Source organism: Tachysurus vachellii, chromosome 2 (assembly GCF_030014155.1).
Source record: "Tachysurus vachellii isolate PV-2020 chromosome 2, HZAU_Pvac_v1, whole genome shotgun sequence".
Taxonomy (NCBI): domain Eukaryota; kingdom Metazoa; phylum Chordata; class Actinopteri; order Siluriformes; family Bagridae; genus Tachysurus; species Tachysurus vachellii.
Genome location: NC_083461.1, coordinates 30889212 through 30910294, shown reverse-complemented (window position 1 = coordinate 30910294; position 21083 = coordinate 30889212). Strand labels below are relative to the sequence as shown.

The following is a 21083-nucleotide window of genomic DNA, read 5'->3' as shown; positions in this document are numbered from 1 at the left end:
AAGGGAAGTTACTTATTAAACCCAGAAACAGTCTTGTATAAGCACAAGCATTTGTAACACTCGAGAACAGGTGCCTCATGTTGGCAATATTTGCAATGAAGTATTTCCTCAAATGTACTTTAGCTCTCCAGAAAATAAATGTCTCTCTGATTGGTTTGCACAGGAAATAAATGGCCTGTGGTGTCTGCAGGAGTGACGTGCAAATGGCGTTAAAAGCATGCATAATGGCCATGGTAACATTTTTTACATGCAAGCAAAATGGGTTTTCTCCATCGACTAAGTGACCGCTGTGTGCATCGAAGCGAGGCTGCTGGTGAAAGCAGTCAAGTTGAGCGTTAGCCATCTTCCATCTGAGGGTTCGCATCCAATTACCGACATAACACACATTTCAGAGTGACAACAGCACTGATCGATGGCTCCTGCTTGTTATTGGGGAGGATTATATATATATAATATATATATATATATATATTATATATATGTATATATATATATATATATATAAAGCAAAACCGGGATGCACTGAGGGATGTTTTCCTTCTTATTTCTCAATGGGGTTTGCCATCAAATGAGGGATCCTGAAAGTCCCTCATTTGATGGCAAACCCCATTGAGAAATAAGAAGGAAAACATCCCTCAGTGCATCCCGGTTTTGCTTTATAATTTGAATCCTACACACATCTACCTTATACAGTTTTTGTAAGACCACCCAACCCCACCGACTCTTCTGTTTGCTCAGTTTTGCATATCATAATTTGAGAATCAAAAAAACATCTTTTATGATTTTGCCCTCACTGTTTCTATCTAAGGTTGCTTTCAATTCATTTTATCACCACACATTACTATTGCCCGTAGCTGTGTTTCTCGAATAAGATCTATTTTTATTATTTGCATGAGGCTGCAAAATCCAAACATGCTTGCAGGAAATAATTCCCTTGTGCTTTTAACCTCAAAATGGCCTCCCATTTACATTATATATCCTGTTCCACGCTTAGGAAATATGGCCCTGATGGGCACCCTGCCCGGAGCGATTGGTTGCTTCCACTAATGGAACGGGGCTGGGGAATAACTGACTGGACAGGTGTTGTCAGGACAAATCATCAAGATGAAATGCTGAATGTGTGAAACAGCACTTTGGCAAATATTCCCATTCTATGCCAGCGAAACGTCTTTACCAGGTGCCTACAAATAGTTGATTTCTCATGAAAGAGAATGTAAAATATTTACATTTACATCCTAGAGAAGGACCGACTTCTTGAAATAGCACTTCGGAAACATCTTTTTATTTCCTTTAGTTATCAACTGCCTTGGATTAAGTCTCTCAAGAGATTTGATTCACACATGCATCTTCCACTTTTTATGCATAGTCGTTCCCGAGATTACTGTATTTGCCAGGTCTGCAAATTTTTTTGGATTGGAAATCATCTTGAGCAGAGATATTTAACTTGAGGTCCAGCTACATAAGATTACATAGTTGCAAAGGTCCAGATAAACAATATGCAACGTATGCAGGCGTGTGTGCATATTCCTTTCTCTATGGCTAGGCATTTTTCTTGGGTAATACAGTGGGTTCAATCCCAAAACAAAACAAATACAGGGTCAGACCTTTGTCCCTCCAAACTCTACCCCTACAATCAATGCTTCAGTCTGTAAGCTTCTCTAGATAAAATGTTTACTGTTTACTATTCATAAAAATTGAGTTGGACATGAGCTGAGTGTTTAACTGGAGTTGGATTTGTATATCATAAAGCTTATTCATTTACATGGCAGAAGGTAATGCTGAATCTGTATTGAAAGGACATAAGTAACATGCTTCCCTCAACTTTGCAAGAAAGAGAGAGTACATCAGGTGGTTGTACTTATTCGGGCACTTATGTGCTTTGTACCCTACCTCTTCCTCGATGGTACTTATGTAGCAATCGGTTCTTGAGTCCTATACAATCCTCTGACGCCAATTGCTTTAGTGACTACCTGCTGATGCTGCTTGTTTTTAAACACCTCATCAGAGTATCTTCAGTAACTGTTTCAGCCTGGTAAGGTCCACTGTTGAGCCCAGAGCCTATCCCGGGAAGACGGGGCACTAGGCATGAATACACCCTGGATAGGATGCCAGTCTATCACAGGGAAATGTGCATGCATATTCACATCTAGAAACAATTCAGACCTACTGAAAAGAAGAGGGAGGAAACTGTAAAGCTTGGAGGAAGTCATCTCTAGCTTAGAGATCTAAATCTACATTATTGGGCATAATGAAAAAACATGTATAATGTTTAAGTATCTGAGACTAAATGTTTCATACTGAACACTGAAATAATGGTAAGACTTTGCGATGAAGAGTAATTAAGCAGTTATTATGTCTCAAGTAGCATGTTACAACTTTTAGTAGTAGCAGTTGTAGTAGTGTGTTTAATACCCTGGTGACTGGAAAGATGACTGTTGGGGGAGTGTGTTCACACTGGGAAGGACACACATAACTGACATAACTTTAAGTAACTGTGGAGTGTTGCACACTGTTTTTCTCCTAAACACTCCATTTCCTGTCCTTTCTTTGAAAATATCTAATGCACCAAGCAAGAAATTAGGAGCAAACTGCTTATCTTGGACAAATTTTGTTGACCCATTCAAAGGTATTTAGATGTTGTTAAATAGTATGTAGTAGAAGGTGCATAACAGGATATTGTGACATTCCGAAAGTAGACAGACATGCATGGAATAATATTAGATAATTTCTTGGAAAAGTGGTCATTGACCTTGGAAGGTGCAGCTCTGGAAACAGAACAGGGAGTTGGACAGGGATGACTGGGATCCAAAAAATGCAAAAGACCCATACAGAGCCACTGGCAATATAAAAAAGAGACAGTAAATTACTCACACCAGGTGTGAGATAAAAAAAAAAAAATAATTAAGGCCCATGTGAGTTGCTATTGGATTCCTTCTGGAAGACAAGTAAGTTAACCCTCAGCAAACTTTATACTAGAGCAGGGCAATATGACACTGATGTATCACACATTTAATAGCTTTAAGCCTTCTTTAGTCTCAAGGTCATAGCCAACTTCATTATATGTGACCAACATAGACTTCACCATGGCACCATAAACTCTGGGCCTTCACCTGCCTCATGGCTGGGACAGTGTCCTCGTTTCTCCCAAGACCTGTGACTCCAAACCCCTGTGCACTTAAAGGTCTGATTTAAAGCGTGATGTCAACGCAACCTCCAAAAATCCATGTGCTAAACTCCAAATATTACCCCGGCTAATCAACAGATGCCATCACAACTCTTCCATTTTTTGACATCAAATTCAAATTAAATTTGTCATGGTTCCGGGAAGCTTCACAGAGCACATGTTTGGGACTCAACTGGATCTATTGTGATTTTCTAGCCCAAGTCTTGAAATTCCAGCATTCATTGCTGAACAGAGGAGAAAAATGAGGAACAGAACAGGATAAATGTCACACTAACTGGAAACAACTTCACCTCAAACATCCTGATTTAAAGATTTCTTTGTACTGATGGATGTCCAACATCTCTGAAGATAATGTTTTTTTTTCTTTATTTCTTTGATGATGCCAAGAACTAAATTCTCTGCAATTAAATGCTAAAGCTTAAAGGACAGATTTACTGCTATTAATTTGAATCCACACACAATACAATTTACTTTCAATATACTGTACATAGGATTGTGTTTTTTTCCATGTTTAATTTGTTGTTTGGTTTAGTCCATAGATTACAGATGACTAAAATATCCTTGTACTACACTTGTAATTTCATAACTACAGCTATTATGGTATAATTACATTTTAGACCGGAAGTGGTTTGTAGTCTGTTCCAGTTGAAACCCTTTAGGGATTGTTTGCTATTTTATATGTCCTTGTGAGGTTCCACTCAAAGAACTTTACAATGAGTTTTGTCTAAATTACTTTATATATCTACTTTGATATAACACTTATAACTCGTGCTAAATGTTACTTGTTGAGAAAACATTGCACAATACATGGGACTTATTTGGTAATATTTTCTTTTTTTTTTTTGCATGGTCTTTGTTATTGTTGTTTAATAGTTGTCTTATTTTGCCAGTATTAGATACGCAGTACAATTAGTCTCTGATTCCTTTTTTTTTTAAACCTGGTAAATAAATGAATCTAAAAATCTCAGTGCCTTTATTATTCATTATAATTGTATTTTAGCTTATATGTTTATAATGTCAGTGTCTTATTCTATTTTTTCCTCCTTTTTTCTCCCATCTGCATTACCTCCCCCTGGAGCAGAAGATTACCCCGTGGAAGGTAAGCACATTGTTTTCACTTGCTCACATTGAAAGCGAATTGCTGGTGTTAAAGCTGGATCATAACTTGATGAATTTGTGCTCCCTCGTTCCGAGGGGCATTGTCAGCTTGGACTGCGGTTTGGTTGACTTACAGGGGCTTTTGATTTGCTGCTACAAAACAAAGATTGATTTCTCGACCCCTTCTTCTTTACCCTCTCAAAGCAACCCTTTCCTTTTTCTCATTAGTTGATTTTATTTTGGTTTGTACCAAGTGCTTAGCTGTGGCCTGTAATGGGATTTTTGGATAAAAATCACTGATCTTTTGGGGTAAATAATAAGCAGTAATGTATTATACTTTTCCCAGAGATGCTCTCCTGGACTCCACATGCTACATTTTGGATTAGATCATTATGTATGCATCCTTCAGGCTGTAATTAGCTCGTTTTACTCTTCTGGGGAAATCACAGTTTTAATGGGTTATTTGTTTAATGGGTAGAATGCAAACCATGGCCATCTCCCAGTAGAAAGCCATGCGTTATTCGACAGGGTCAGTGCTCTAGGGCAGACCTGCCAACACCATTATGCCTCATGGCTCTGGGATTCAGCAGGAAAGGTGGTGGTCTCCCTTATGCTTCTGTACTAATGGATTTCCCTGCTGATTGGGTTTGACTGTAATTGATAGGTGGCATGCACAGGTCCGGCTCTTTCAAGCTTGTTTCCTGGGATAAGCTGCAAGTATCTGTGAGCACTGCCCATCAGAATTCACAGCTGATGAATTACCCTGTCTATCCAAACTAAAGTCACGGGAAAGAGTCACTATGGCAACACCAGCAGCCAGATGTTTCTGGAGAAGACGAGACTCTTATTGGTGGCTGAGGTTGAAAATGAGAAGATGAGACTCTTATTGGTGGCTGAGGTTGAAAATTGCTACCCCTGAATTAAATAAGAATAGAAAGGGGGTGTTTTTATATATCATTGTCTAGGCAAGGTAACTTAAATTTACCATACTCCAAGATTTAGATTCATTATAAGCAGTCTATAGGAGACAGGGCACAGGAAAATTCTGAAGACATGAAGAAACCTAAAGATGAAGGAATATATTCTCTTCAGGGTGACATCAGATAGTCAGGCTATAAATTGTTACAAAATATAGAATCATCAAGGCAAACAGTATCGGGTATGTTCAGTATAAGCGTTTTGTGAACGAGTCTCTGGATAAGCATTGGAAAGCATTTATTAAACATTTATTAATACAGCAGCAGTCCTTAGGTACAAATCGACATTATTCGTTTGGGATTGTCCACTGAAGTAACGCTGTCTTGGATAAAAGCTTATTATAAGCTTAAGTGAGTAGAGATCCTCTGATGTAGTGTCTTTTTTTCCCCAGTATCGGTGCTTTAAACATCAGCCATTATCCAGCACTGTAATTAATAGTAGCATCATTACAGTCATTGAACTAAAAACTACTGGTAAGCTTTGGTTGACTGTGTACTTCAAGACAAGATCAGTAAATTCTTCAAGGCAATTCGGTGCTTTGTTCATACTGTATATAGTTCGTTTTTTCATTCCAATGTGCCTGATTGGAATATATGGCGAATTTAATTAAATTATTTCGCCAGTGTTTTGGTGTAGACTGTATTTGTTATTTACAGTCCCTGGTATATGCTATCTATACACCTGTCAATTCCACAGGCTCTGTCTAGGTATCTGTTGCTTCTTCACATTTTCTTAAATTCCCTGGTATTAGTCAGATTGTTTGCCACTCACCACTGGCAGTTTTGAACAATTGCAAAATTATTCAAAATCAGTGTTTTGCTAAAATAAAGTTAGCACAGGTAACAGCAACTGTACAAACTGACGATGTAAGCAAAAACAATCACCAGTTTTTATGCTTGTACCAAAAAAAAGAATAGAAAAAGAAAGGTCTTGTCATGGCAGAAAATTAAATTTGATTTGCCACGTGCTGACGTTTGCAAGCTTGCTGTAAAGAACAAACAACCACTGATATCTACAAGGTCAAGTAAAATACAGCCTGAAGGAACATTAGGGATGAGTTTAGGATAGGTAACAATATGGTGTATTGTATTGTTCATGATGAAGCTCTCGGTCCATTCCATCTTAAACGGTATAATCAGCAGGCTGTAGACTAAAGTAGGATATGGACTGAGCTGAATTTGATATAATACCATGTTTGCTGGAATCTCTGGTGAATTTTTTTAATGTTCAGTTTAGTGAACAAAAAAATCAAGCATCAATACACTGCCTATTTCCTATCTAGTACATATATAGCAACCATACATTCCTCATGCATGTGTATCAGACTTCCAAGAGTCATGATACGAGTCGAGAGTGGAGTGTGCCAGTGAACCGGAATGTGATGAAGTGTCCTGATCAGTTTCACTCGGCTGCCTGGCAGGGAGTGAGAGGACCCTTTCGCCCACTGGGAAAGCTGCACTGTTGACATCAGAGCTGAGCCGTCTCACCCTGACGACATGCTTATTTACATTTTACAGGGAAAAAAGGTTGATACGAGGTGGTGTGGTGAACTCAAGCTGACGCAATACTTGTAGAACTGTGGTAGACAACAGCAGGCTGCTATAATTTATTTCAGTATTGTCTTAGGTTTAACGCATTCTAATTATCTCTTGTATCGTTTTTTTCCTAACATTTGCAATATCCACTAGATATGAGGGTTGATCATTTTTATTTTATTTTTTTGTAACAGTGGCTTGGGCAGTAGTCCAAGCTATGAGGTTTGTAATAATGCACAGTATTGTTTCTATAGCAACAGTCTATTGCCCTTGATTGGCAGGTGTCACTGTGATTGATAGAGGAATGTGAGAGCATAGAATATCCCTTCTGCTCACAGATCAGGGCTGGCTGTCTCTCTTGCATTCAGAGTGACAGATACGTTCCAATCTCCAGACAACAGGGCGAACGCCACTCAGAAGTCTGAGAAGACATTCTAGTTCATTGGTAACGTATCAAGCCGCATTTTTGTTTTTCAGTCTTTGACTAATTTGAAAGGACGGTGTCAGATAACCTGTTTATGATAACATGAAGTGATAACACCAACTGACACCAAAATGACATTAAAAATTAATAGTTTGATGTGATGGACGAGGAATAAAACACTTCAGGGTGAGCTGTTACAAGAAAATATCCACCTTCAAGCTGGAAATGACCTGGCACCTCACATGTCAATGCTTGCATTTTTAATCCTACCTCAGAAATGGCTAGCTTTTAATAAGTTAATTCGCTTGGTAAGTTGAGAATAACTCACCCGAGGCAGAGATTGGTTCCTTGGCTGGGAAATGCATACCGTACTCACAGCACCTTCCGTTGTTCAAAAAATTAAAAAAAAAAAAATCGATTACATATATCCCAGGCTTTGCATACACATCCCTAAGCACATTAGAGCCATTATAAATACAACACTCTTTCTTCATAGATCTGCTCACTGTCAAGGGGTATTTGAGGCATTGGTTTAATCACTTAATTAAAGCTACTAGCAAACAACTCCCATGGACACGTTCTGAGGCCAAGCATACTTAAGATAGATCTTTAATTTTACACCAAGCATAGTTTCATCTACTGCAGTTCACTCCACACTGCCCTATTTTTGAGGAGTTTTGTCTAATTAGGGGCATTGACCGACTCCTCAAAAGGTTGTCCTAGATTGATGAGTTCCAGGCAGCTTTTAAAACCCAGCCGGAGGAGGGAACACTGAACCTGCAGGTAATTTGCTGAGAAAGCTATGGAAATTGATGAGCTGGAAGTACAGTGACCTGGTTTTTCCAAGTGAATCCTGACACACTTTCAGTATAAGCAGAGACACCAGAGGACATCGTTTACCTAGAATAAATGCAGACTACAGGAAGACAGTGAAATTGCTCTTGGTAGCAATTGTTGCCTTTAAAAATGGGCCAAGGTTAAGTAAGTTCAGAGATGGCTTTTGTGTGTGTGTGTTCAAAGCATTTGCAAACACTCATTGATCTTGGTCTTATCCAAACGTTTATTAACTTCTTTCTGGAGCACCGGAGATTACATTTGATCAGATGCTGATTGAAAAATCCGGGTTTTATTTTTTCCCCCTTCCGGCTCTTACATAACTAATGAGAGTTTCAACGCTGTCTGACTACATTTTGGATTGAAAAAGTGTTCGCTAAAGATTATTCTTGAGGATCCAATGGTGATTTATGTATTTTCAAAAGCTGAAGCTGAAATATATTTTCATATGATGAAGTATATTTTGGTTGTTTTGTTTTTGTTCTTTCGTTTAATGGAATGGTTTAAAAAAAGAATGTCTAATACGACTGCAGTTTTAGGGCATATTAACCTATTTTTCCTGATCACTGTCCCAGATTTTCTGTAGTAATCCATAAGGAGTGTACAAGCAATGTTGACTAATCCCTAAGCTTTACACTGTATATTGGGGATTTCTGTTGTTATTGTTGCACATTCTCTTTGACCATCATACTGATGGCTGCGTAGCATGTCACATTTAATGTGTGCATTTTTAAAGACCCCTGTTCTTAAGGTATTTACAAAGGTCTGCCAATATCTGAATGCTTTTTATTCACTATCTTAGTGTGTGATGGCTAGTAGGCCACACTGAAAGCCTTGTATGTAAGCAATCATTAACAATAATGATTTGTTTAAGTTAATATAGCCGGCCTACATGTCTGATGCCTCATGCATCGAGACAGAACAAAAATCCATATTATTTCAAGCTTACAATGAAGAATGGGTGCCCCAAATTGTCCTCTTTTCCTCAAGCCAGGAAAAGAATGGTTTTCCCAAGGGAGGACATTTACAACTAGTTCACAGTAGGTTAGATTTCTGCGAAAAGCAGACAGTGTTAATTGATAATGTAGGCAGGACGCAGTAAATTACTTGGCTGACAGAAGTGGAACCCAATGCTTTGGTGTTGTAGTCCATTCACCTCAAGATTCCAACAAGTTCAGATGCGAACCACCAACAAACGTACAGTACCACAGCAAAGTCACCTCGATGACATCATTCCCCTTTTTGTTGTAACAGCATCTCTAAATTTTTGTGATTTTTGTAATTTTTTTTGGACATTTTTTATTAGTTTGGCCCAGAGACTATTTGACTTACAGTAGGAAATTATTGCAATTTTGTAATTGGAAAATGCTTGTCGGGGCATAAATGGGATGATTCACAGTAGTTGTTCAGTAGAACTGACTATTCGGGAAGCAAAAAAATACTGTATTTCTTTGTAATGGGTGGTATTTAGGCCCAGCAAGGCATTTGAATGTAGCCGACTAATTATTTTACGTCTGCTTATGCCCTGTTAAGGATGCACAACGTGTGCGTTGAAGGTCAGACAAACTTTTTTCTTTTCTATACACACGAGAAAAGCTGAATGAAATGAAGGTCATTTGGTGCACAGACACAAAGCACCAGAACAGGTGCAAAACAGTTCTTATATTAGGCCTGCTGTGCATGTTGCTCAGGTCAGGAACAAAGCGTTTAAGAAAGCTCTTCAAGACAAACACACAGTCGCACACACACAATCCATGAAACAGCTTGTAAGTTGTAATTGAACTACTAAGGCAATACTACAGTATTCAGTATAGTTAACAATGTTGTCAATCTTTGTTTTTTTGTCCTATTTTTGTTTTCTGTTTTGTACACCTGATTTATGCAATAATGTCACATTAATAGGAACACCTATTGCTCACGTGCCCATTCATGCAGTTTTCTAATCAGCCAATTAGAACCAATTAAAACCAGTGCTTGAAATCATGCAGATACAGAATCAGTACATGCTTACTTCAAACATCATAATGTGAAATGATGTCTATATTTATATATATATATATATATATATATATATATATATATATATATATATATATATATATATATATATACATATACATATATACATGTACATATATATACATGATGTCTATATATATATATATATATATATACACACACACACACACACACACACACACACACACACACACACACACACATAGAGAGAGTTAACCACCCGGCATTCGGGATAGAAAATCTCCCTCTCATTTGTGTTACTTTAAATGTACACACTAGAAGACTTGACATGTTTCTTTTCCAAGTTTAAGACAAACATTCATTTAACAATTTTTATTTCACATCATTAAACACAAAACATTTTCAGAAAGTGAAGCTGCTTCTGAAAGAATGACAAAATCATGTTGAGAGATTACTATTGTGATATGGGAGGAAGGGGAGGAACTTTGTGGAGGTTGAATTCATAGTTCAAAACATCAGCACAACTGTCAATCATTCCAGATTTCTGTTGGTCTTGTGGTTCCAGTTGGCTTGGAAAAAGCTATTTTGACATATTTTTGATGATGGCTCTTACAACCATACTCCTGTCTTAAAGGGAGTAAAGGCTGGAGCATTCGTATCCTACATTTCGGTGGACTTAGTATCCCATCCACGGCCACTCATCCGGTCCAGGACACCCTCCCAGTGACACAGAGGACATCTTATGTAATTGTACAATCAGTTTCAAAACAAGCGCACAGTTATCAGTTTGAATCAGACTAACATGCATTGAAAACATTGGCTCCCTCCTCACGCTGGCGGTAGTAGAAACAGCCTCGTTTTCTGTTGTCTTATCCCTCTCCAACAGACGGACTCGATTGAGACCCTAAAGGCATGAAGGCTGGCTTTAGCACAAATCTTAATCCTACTGTATGTCATAAATCAAAGCTCTGCACACATCCAGATGCCTGGGTATCCATTTTGTGTGTTCTCTCTGATTTCACTGCGTTCGCCTCAGTGCCACTGTTAGAGATGTTGAACTGTGCAGATTTGATAGAGCTGCTGTTATTGAGTAGCCTATATCCCAGATGAATTGGGGTTACAGGGCATTTGGAAATAGTGTCGCCTTTGTCTATTCACTTATTGCTTCTTTTTCACCACTGAGATTTAGCTGCACTTTCAGCAACCCTGTGCCATTCTCTTACTTCTAGTATTATAAATTGTTTCTGTCCCGGTCTCCTGACTATCCTTTTCACCGTTTGCATTCCTCCTTCCTCGAGAAAGCTTTTGTTCGGCAGCTTGGGTCAAAGCAATGGGTTACATCGACACTTCTACTTTAATAAAAACACAGACATGTTTTACCAACACAGCGTAAAAGTGTTTTTTATTTATTTAGGCTACTTGTTTTGGTTTTCTGTCTAATCTAGTCAGGTAAGAGGAAGTAGACTAAACAATCTGCCTTAAGTTGTTGAAAACCTTGCTAGCTAAGTGTAATTTCTTCATGATTTTTCTTGGTTAGCAAAACAGACATAAGCTATAACGGTTCAGTTTATATTCGGATACTGTCGGTACGTCCACCATGCCCCTGTACTATTTCATCATCATCAGAAAACACACACTTATACACTCTTAACAGATATATATAATGTTTAAACCTTTAAATAAAATTTAAATATTTAAATTTTAGTTTCTTTCCCCATACAATCACCCTGATCAACAACTCACCATAATTATATTCACTGCTTCATATCTATAAGTACTGCATTATCAGGACCATCAGTCATCAAATCATCTGTATATATTATACACACTACTGATGCTATATATTGTACAAAAAGCATAATATTGCACAATATTGTTATTTGCACTCCCACTCTTTATGTACATAAGTGATCGTTCATGTTCTATATTCATATTTAATACTTAATCTGTCTATATTGTATCTCATCGTCTGCATTGTCTTGTATAGTTTGTATAGTATAGTGTTATTTATGTCTGTACTTTTGAGAGTCACAAACAGCTGGAACCAAATTCCTTGTGTGTGTCAACACACTTTAGCAGTAAACCTGATTCTGATTAAATTAATAAAAAGGAGACGATAATGAAGCTCCTGTTTAAAATGACCATCCTAAGCTTATAATATCTTAACATTTTAATATTATAGTTGTTCTATAAATAGTTTAGGTTATAGATATAGAGGTTTGTCTGATGTTTCTCGGTTCAACAAGAGTGAAATCTTTAAATCCAATTTCCTCGGTCTTGTCAATAGTTCAGTTCTGGGAAATATTTCAGTCTGTTGTTTTCAAAGGTATAGCACAAAGTGTCAGGATTTGACATGGAGGGTTTTCCCAGGCTGCCAGACATTACCTTTCTCGTGTAAGTTTGTCTTTATGAGCTATAGCAAGCTCATATCTCAACAGTGAGATGCAGGAGTTTTTTAATAACAAAGAAAGGTCTAAGGAAAAAAGAAACTTTATTACGAATCATGATGTTTCTTTTGACCTAAGTCTTGGATTGGAGGAACTCTGTTTTTTGATGCTTTAGGTTTTCAGTGAAAAGAGAAAAAATGGCCAAATTTTGGACCAACACAAAAAATATTTTCCACTACTCCAGCTGTAAAGGCAATAATATAGTAAAATTTCTGCAAAAGTCTGAAGTGTTTTTTAATTTTTGTTCCCTGACTGTCGACAATTTACATTTTGAACCATGGCTATGTCAGTGTCAATCAATTCAGTAGAATATTACAGAAAATAGAGAAAAGCAGAAAGGATTTTTTTCCAACACTTAGTGAACTAATATTTTCTTAACAACCAGACAAATAAAATCATGATGTTCACATCACATCACATCACATCACATTAAAACATGAATGTAGAGCTTGGGAATTTAGTACAGCAAAACGAATCATCAGAGCTCAGTCTCGATTCCCTGAACACTATTCATAGCATTCAGCTCACACCTCACCAGGTAATAAGCAAGCCACTCACCCGTGAACTGAGCCGTTGTGTTACAGCGTTTTATTTTTCACTATTTTCTGACAGCCTACACGCCGTTCGTATAATTTCAGGTATTTAAATAGTATTTCGAATACTGTGTGAACACGTCGTTAATCAAATTGAGCAGATGTGTCTCTCTTTTCCCAGTTTCACTTCCTCTGGGAGGTCACTAATGTGTTTGAATCTCACACTAATGGAGATAAAACTCACGCCGTGCACACTGAGCCGTTCAGCCACCTCCAAATAAAGCCTTTCATTTAGCAGAGGCCTGGTCGATCTTAGATCTTTACCTGGATGCTGAGATCACAGGAGTGGTTTGCTGTATTGAATAAAAGTCACAATGTATATGCTGTTGTTTAAGAGCTTTAGTGGCTTTTTTTATTCCAGCACCAGGAATAGTTCAGTTAAGATATAGAAGGCATTATTACTATTATTATTAGTTTTAGTAGTAGTAGTAGTAGTAGTTGTAGTAGTCTAGTTTAATATTACATTTTTTGTACCAAATCAAATCAAATTTTATTTGTCACATACACATACATACAGAGTGCGACATGCAGTGAAATGCTTTTTGCATCTGTCCAGTATTCAAACATAAGGAATGCAATTTGGGATAAAAAATATAACCCAAAGGAGGTAGATAAATAAAAAAAAATATAAACTATATAAAATAATGTATGAAAAATAATGTATATACATAAATATACATAAATGCGTATGTTTTTTAATTATTGTCCTTAAAGTGTCCATGTGCAGTATGGTGTGTATAAGGTGTATAAAGTGGTACTGTGCTGTGCAAGTCCAGAGTTAAAGTGTTAAAGTGTTAGCGCAAAAAAGGTTTGCAGAAAAACAGTGAAAGGGAGAGGTCCAGTACTAGATCCAGATCTAGATCCAGAACTCCGAGTGGCCTGCGGGAAGAAGCTTCTGCTCATTTTCTCTGTGTTTGCTTTCAAGGAGCGAAAGCATTTCCCTGAATGCAACAAAGAAAAGAGTCCATTGTTGGGATGGCTGAGATCCTTTAGAATCTTCCCGGCTCTGGTCCGGCACCGCGTGCTGTAGATGTGCTGCAGGTCAGGGAGCTTGGTGTGGATGGTACGTTCAGCTGACCGCACCACCCTCTGGAGGGCTCGCCTGTCCCGAACCAGGAAGTGATGCTACCCATCAGGACGCTTTCAATGGTGCACGTGTAGAAAGTCTTTAGCACCTGAGAGTGTACAGTGCAGGCATGTCTTGAAATGTGATGCACTCAAGTTTACCCAAGTTCCCTGTTTAACTCCCCTGAACATCAGGAGTCAGCTGTAGAGCATCAGCACTAATAGCTGCAGGACTTTAATGTCACCCCTTTTTATTTAACAAGTTGACACCCGTGTTGTGTGTGTGTGTAAGGATGCGAATTTGTGACTTGTGAGACAGACACACATTTTCACATTTGAGCTGTTGCGGAAAGTGGCCCACGGAAACAAAAAACCTAACACAATTTTTTTTGTTTTTTTTTCACACTGATCCCTGTCTGAGGTTCCTCTCTGGATGAAAATTCTCCTTGTTCTCCTGCAGTGTCGATGCAGAGCTTTTCCTCTATACGTGCAGAGAGCCCTGAAACCCTCGCACTTCACAGCTCTGATAAATCTAACTCCGGAACTGGCAGCATGTACCACACCCCACTGTGAGTGTCTGATCAATTGTGTGCGTTGTGTGACAGCTGTGTAGCGTGACTGTTTGAATATTCTTCAGTAGATAGCAGTGACACAACTTGCAGAGGCAATACACTAATACATGCATACACATGCACACACACACACACACACACACACACAGAGTATCGCTTCATATAAGAGAGACTCGGATCAAAGTCCAACTGTATAAATACAATACAATGAAAAAGTAAACGCCAATCAAATCTCTCTTTCATGCCCAGTGTCCTTTCCTCTTCAGTGATCTACTGTACCTTTTTCTGTTCCGAGAGATTTGACAGATTGTTGCTTTAGCTAAAAAAAAACCTGACACTCATAGTTTTTAGGTTTCTCCTAAGTGCTGGGGCAAAAGCATTGATATTGAAACTTCTGTGCTTGCTTTCATGCCTTGTCCTGATACAAAGAATAACATTTTGAAAAGATTCGCTTCCTAGGTTCTCCTGTTAGATCAGTTTTGCTGCCTTGTTAGTTTGAGTTCACTCAAAAGTCTGCACACCATCCAGGTAGGACGATCCTTCTGACCTGTCAAGGTATGAAGAAGTAAAATAATCAAAGGGAGGAAATGAAAAGCACTAAAATGTCACCACTACAGTTCAGAACCGGCAGGCTGAAGAAAGGTTTCTTGCTGCGGGCCATCAGCATCCTGAATAAACTCTAATCCAGTCATTTCTCCTTCTTGCACTCGTTCACTCATGCCTCCACTCCGTCCTACACACCGGTCACCTCACTAACAGGCACACTCAAGGACACTCATGGACAATCTTTTCAGATGTTTGTGCCACTTCTGGGCATGCTGCAATATTTCTAAGAGCTACTACAGTTTACTGCCAGTAAGGTCTAAGTCCTGTCTATGTGCACTATACAGTATATTGATCATATTTATTGCACATTACTGCATCTGCTTTGCAGTTTTGTTTACTCTGTACCGCTGCTTCACCTGTTTTTGTACTCTCCTGTGGACGGCTTCTTTCATGCATCGCGTCCTTTCCCTTTATTGACCTGGCTTAACTGTAGAAGCAGGTTAAGCATCAGTTTTAAGCATCAGTTTTTTTTTTTTCTGAAACACTATAGCATAAGATAATAAAGATAATAATAATAATAATAATAATAATAATAATAATAATAATAATAATAATAATAATTTGCTGGGGATAAACTGTAGACCTCTGTGTTTACGTGCCTTAAAATAAAGAATAACTCTGAATTTAAAAAAATATAATTTGAATATTAAATATTTCTAATTACCGCCATCATTACCGCCGCCGCCGCCACCACCACCACCTTTTCTACCACTAAGTCCTGTCTCTGTGCACTGTATTGATTTATTGCTCATGTTTTTTACCCAATGCACTTGCTCCATCATCATTTTTTAAAATGTTACTTTGTTCTGCTCAGACACTATAACTGCACACAGCAAATAGTTCTTTCACTACCATTTGCACTCTTGTTCACATACCCAGACTGGACATTCCCTGTTCCAGTGTTTCCAGTTCGAATCTGAGTGGGAAAACGTATCATACATGCATACTAACGTGTATATTTTTCATATTTGTAATTAAAGGTGGGGTCTCCGTTGTTTGAGAAATGCTTCAGAAAACTGCGTTGGGCCGCCAAACAAAACAAAACTAACGTGTAGCCAATGAGCAGAAAGGGGCGTGCCTTGTCAATATGGGCAGAGAGAGTGTTCATTGCGCATGTGTGACATTAGCAGAAAGCAGTTTTAACATTGACATGGAGGATAAAAACAAAGAAAGAAAGCGAAGAAAGGCTTACGATAAAGAAAGAAGTAGGACCCGTGTTAATATAGGATCAGCTTTCCAGCGCTGGAGAGAACTGAATGTCTTCCGTGTGAAACGGAGCTAAACCTTTAAACCCTCACAGTACAACACACAGTACTACAAAAACACATTTGTATTACCATAGTATTACTCATTGAGTTCATTTATTGATAAAAATATTCCCTCGGTCAGCTGCCCCAGCAGGTTCCCCCATAATACTTGTCTGGGTTATACTTGGGTTATACTTGTCTGGTGTATGTGTGGGCGGAGCTATCAAAACAGGGGTGGGACCCATTTGGGTTAGGGGCATGTTTGTTTTGGTGATTTCAAATGTCAACATTGGCTTTCAAACAACAGAGACCCCACATTTAATCTTCTTCTTCACCTTTTTCCTCTTTCTCCCCTTTATCTTCTGATGGATATTTTTGTATAGCTTGCAGCACAGTAGTGTAGAGAATTGGCTCAGAAATTTTGTGCACATGACAAATCAAGTCGACTCTTGAAACCATGTTTATTTCACAAATCAGCAAAACCAGCTTTAGAAATGCTCTCAGTATGTGGGAAGGACTTGGCACAGCCCAGGTGGTTCCTCATGAATGTGCTGAAAGACAGCAGCTTTCGTCAGATTTACAGAATACTGATTAATTCTGGACGTGGCGACTGTTTGACACGTACATTAAAAGAAAAATCTCCCATTAGAGAATTTTTTGGCAATCAGAGCGAGTTTACAGACCTCCTTGGTTGTTCCAATTTTGGCATTTTCAGAAGAAAGCACAATACATTTCTGCAACAGGTGAATTTACTTACTGTATCATCACTGTATTTATTTAGATTTATATTCTTCCAAAATACATTTATTTATTTGTTCGGTTTCCTGATACGAATCTGAATGTTCACACTGCCATGATGGAGCCTTAAGTTAAACTGCTCTGAATGTTCAAGGTTTTATAAATAACTTTTATTAAAACTCATACAAAATATATAGAGGGAGAAAGAGACTGTAAGGGAAAGGAAGAGGCAGATAGAAAGAGCAAACGAAAACAGGGATGGGGTAGCAAAAAAGAGAAAGGTATACAGAAAGAGAATGACAAGTAAAGAGAGATGGAGAGAGAGAGAATGAGTGAGAGAGGGAAATAGAGGGAGACAGGAAAAGAGTAGAAAGACAGGACAAGAGGCAGACAAAGAGAGTGTCAGACAGTGTGATAGACTAGCACAGAGAATGGCAGATAAAAAGAGAAAGGGGTGAGAGAGATAGAGAGAGATGGATGGAGGGGGAGACAGAGAAATGGTGAGAGAGAAAGAGAGAGAGAGAGAGAGAGAGATAATGTAATGAATATGGAAATTTAAGAACAGTAATTGTTTTACAGTTTTCCTAAAATCCCTCTTCTGGCCTAAATTTATAAATCTTTCCTCGGCAACTCAAAGAAATTCATTTAGCCATCTCAGATTATCACGCTCACTCACTTTCCCCGCTTTACCACATTTTCATATCTAGAAGCGCGGCCTCATCGGTTAAAATAACACAAATTCTGCGTAATTGGCTTGACATTTCGGTAGCTTCAGCTGAGCAAATTTATCACAGTGCCTCATAACACACTGTTTTCTTCCTCAGCCAAACATCCTTCCATCACTCTCTCTCTCTCTCTCTCTCTCTCTCTCTCTCTCTCTCTCTCTCTCTCTCTCTCTATATATATATATATATATATATATATATATATATATATATATATATATATATATATATGTATATATATATATATATATATATATATATATATATATATATATATATATATATATATATATATATACATATATATAAATATATATATGTGTGTGTGTGTGTGTGTGTGTTTATTTAGATTTTTTTCTTGTCATTTGTGGTCATTTGCATCAGAGGAATAAATACAGAAATTACCAATATTGGTTTTGCATCTTGTTTGTGTTTTAGAGCATTAATAATCCTGTTAGGAAACAAGCTTGTTTATTTATGCTTTAATTACAAGACATATTGTCTTTTCTTCTTCTTCTTCTCACTTCTTTTTTTTAAGACTACCAAATTTGAATGATTTTCCACAGTCCCCAAGTGCGGTTGATTAAAAGAGACAGGTTTTTATTTTCACTTTGTCTCCTAGTGTTAATCAGACTTTTAGACCAAATACTTTTTTGGTCTACTTTAATTTTTTCCAAAATGATTTCTTTGAAAAGATTGATACTCAATGTCTGCTGACGGAAAAACAGAAATTACATTGTGAGTTGAGGATTCTTGAAAAAATCCCATTTGGAGAGTGATGCTGATACTAACCCAAGGTGTGGCCTGGCATTTTATCAAGCATTTTATGAACTTACACACTCCATGCTTACACACATTCATTAGTACATACTGTACGTCTTTGAAGAGCCAGTCCACCACATAACCATCTAGTGATAGGTTCTGTTACTATATGAAGGCAGGATGCAAGTATATAAACGTAGCATGAGAATTTTTATGGCCAATCCAATAATCAATGTCTGTAGCAAGCTCAAGTTCAGCGCTCACCAACATTCAGCAACCTGGTTCAACGAGGCAGAAAGCAAGATCAAGAGTCAAATATGCTTGGAAGGACAAATCAATCAATGGGTCTTTACAAGAAGGGAGAGAAACCAGAAACAGGACAGGACAGAACCAGAAACAGCTGCTCACTTTAGGATAACAAACTAGTCACAGGGCCAGAACATCAACTAAACTCAAAACAAAGCAAATACAGCACTATTGGTCATGCTGGTAAATGGAGCGCATTGGAGAGTAGGAGTGTAGCTAATAAACTTCACTAATATCAACTACCAGGCTAAGAATAATATCATTCATCTTGGCTAGACTGCATATATATAAAAAGAACCATAGCAGTCTTTCTTGGAGAAGCCACAGTTTGATTTATAATAAAAATTTCACTTCCAATTCAGGCACAAAGCTTCTCTGACCTTTTGAAGGAAATGTTAAACGTAAATTAGTTGTCAGAACGAAACGGAGAGATAATGCGCGTGATGTCCGATCGTCCGACACATTGTGACAGCTGACCTTTGGGTTACCTGAAGTAGAACACCTCGCTTGGAGGTTAAGGGTCAGATTTGGTAGTATTTGTAAAGCACAAAGGAATAAATAAATAAATTAAAATTCTATTCTCTCTAATAGATCAAATCAGTAGACTCTTCATGTATTGAGTTCATACGACGTGCACTCGTGAATTGTTTTTTTTTTACCACCTTACTTATTCAAAGAGCAGTTTTCGTGACACAGATCAAAGAAAGTTCTGTACAATGTAGTCGTGATGTTTGAGATCAGACACATCAGTACTCAAAGCATTTGAGCTTCTACTGCTCATTAAATCTTCCACTGACCTCTCTACCTGTAAAGATGCTAAGTAAATCTGACTGTGTATGTGTGTATTTCTTTTTTAAATTGCTCTTGAGCAATTATCTTTCCCCAGAATTAAATGCCATTGGGACCATATAGAGCATATCATATGATAAAATACATAATAATAATAATAATAATAATAATAATAATAATAATAACAACAACAACAATAAACTTTATTTTCTATAGCGCCTTTAAAAGTAGCATCTCAAAGAGCTTCACAGAAGAAAAAGGAAACATACAATTATACAAATAGTACGTTAAAATAAGTAAGATATAAAAACACACCAAATAAGAACATACTATCAAAACAAGTACGTTAAGAAAATCAATTTCAAGTAAAAGCTACCCTAAAGAAATAAGCTTTGAGGGAGGATTTAAAGACACTAAGGGATTCTGCTTGCCTAATCCGAACAGGCAAGGAATTCCAGAGTCTTGTAGCAGAAGAAAATGCCCCATCACCCATAGATTTTAAACGGGAATGTGGGATGATTAAAAGGCCAATTTCTGAAGAGCGGAGAGCACGCACAGGTGTGTAGGGGGCTAAACGCTCAGTAAGGTAGTGAGGAGCCAAACCATTCAAAGCTTTGTAGGTAAGCATAAGAACTTTAAAATCCACCGGAAATCTGACAGGGAGCCAATGTAAGGACTCCAAGACTGGAGTGATGTGATCCCTTGTTTCACTGTTCCACGGACATAAGAATCCTTTACAGCCAAAACTGTGCATTTGTTTGTTTTAAGAGGATAAATGATCTGTAAGGCAACCTTGTTTTGTAAATGATATGCAATGGCTGAGGGAATTATAGGAGCCTAAAAGAGAGACCTGTGGGACACCTTATTGGGTGTTTACCCTCTTCCACATACACAAACGTAACAATGTATTTTTTTCACATTGGTATTGATGTTTTTCCTTTGTGCTACTCAGCAGCCAGGCCACTGTGTCCACTTCCTTCCATACATTTATCTCTCTTGTACTCGCATACACGTTTATATGCTTTTCATTGTCGAGTTCTTCATTGTGAACGTTATTATCAGTACAGATAACATAAAACCATTTTTGGAGGATGAGGAAGCACTAATCAGGATTTTTCTTACTCTTGAGAGAAGGAAACACTGAAAAATAGGAAAATAGAGGCTGGAGAGAATTGATGTGTACCACATTGGATTTGGTCC

General features: G+C 37.8%; 1 protein-coding gene across 6 annotated transcripts in view; it reads left to right on the top strand.

The window, feature by feature from the left end:
• nrxn2b (neurexin 2b) overlaps positions 1-21083 on the top strand; it is a 539034-nt gene that overhangs the window by 111612 nt on the left and 406339 nt on the right. For all 6 annotated transcript variants that reach the window (XM_060864253.1, XM_060864255.1, XM_060864252.1 and 3 more), the window contains exon 3: positions 4266-4283. In XM_060864253.1, coding sequence (XP_060720236.1) covers positions 4266-4283 — 18 coding nt within the window. The remainder of the gene's footprint in view (positions 1-4265; positions 4284-21083) is intronic.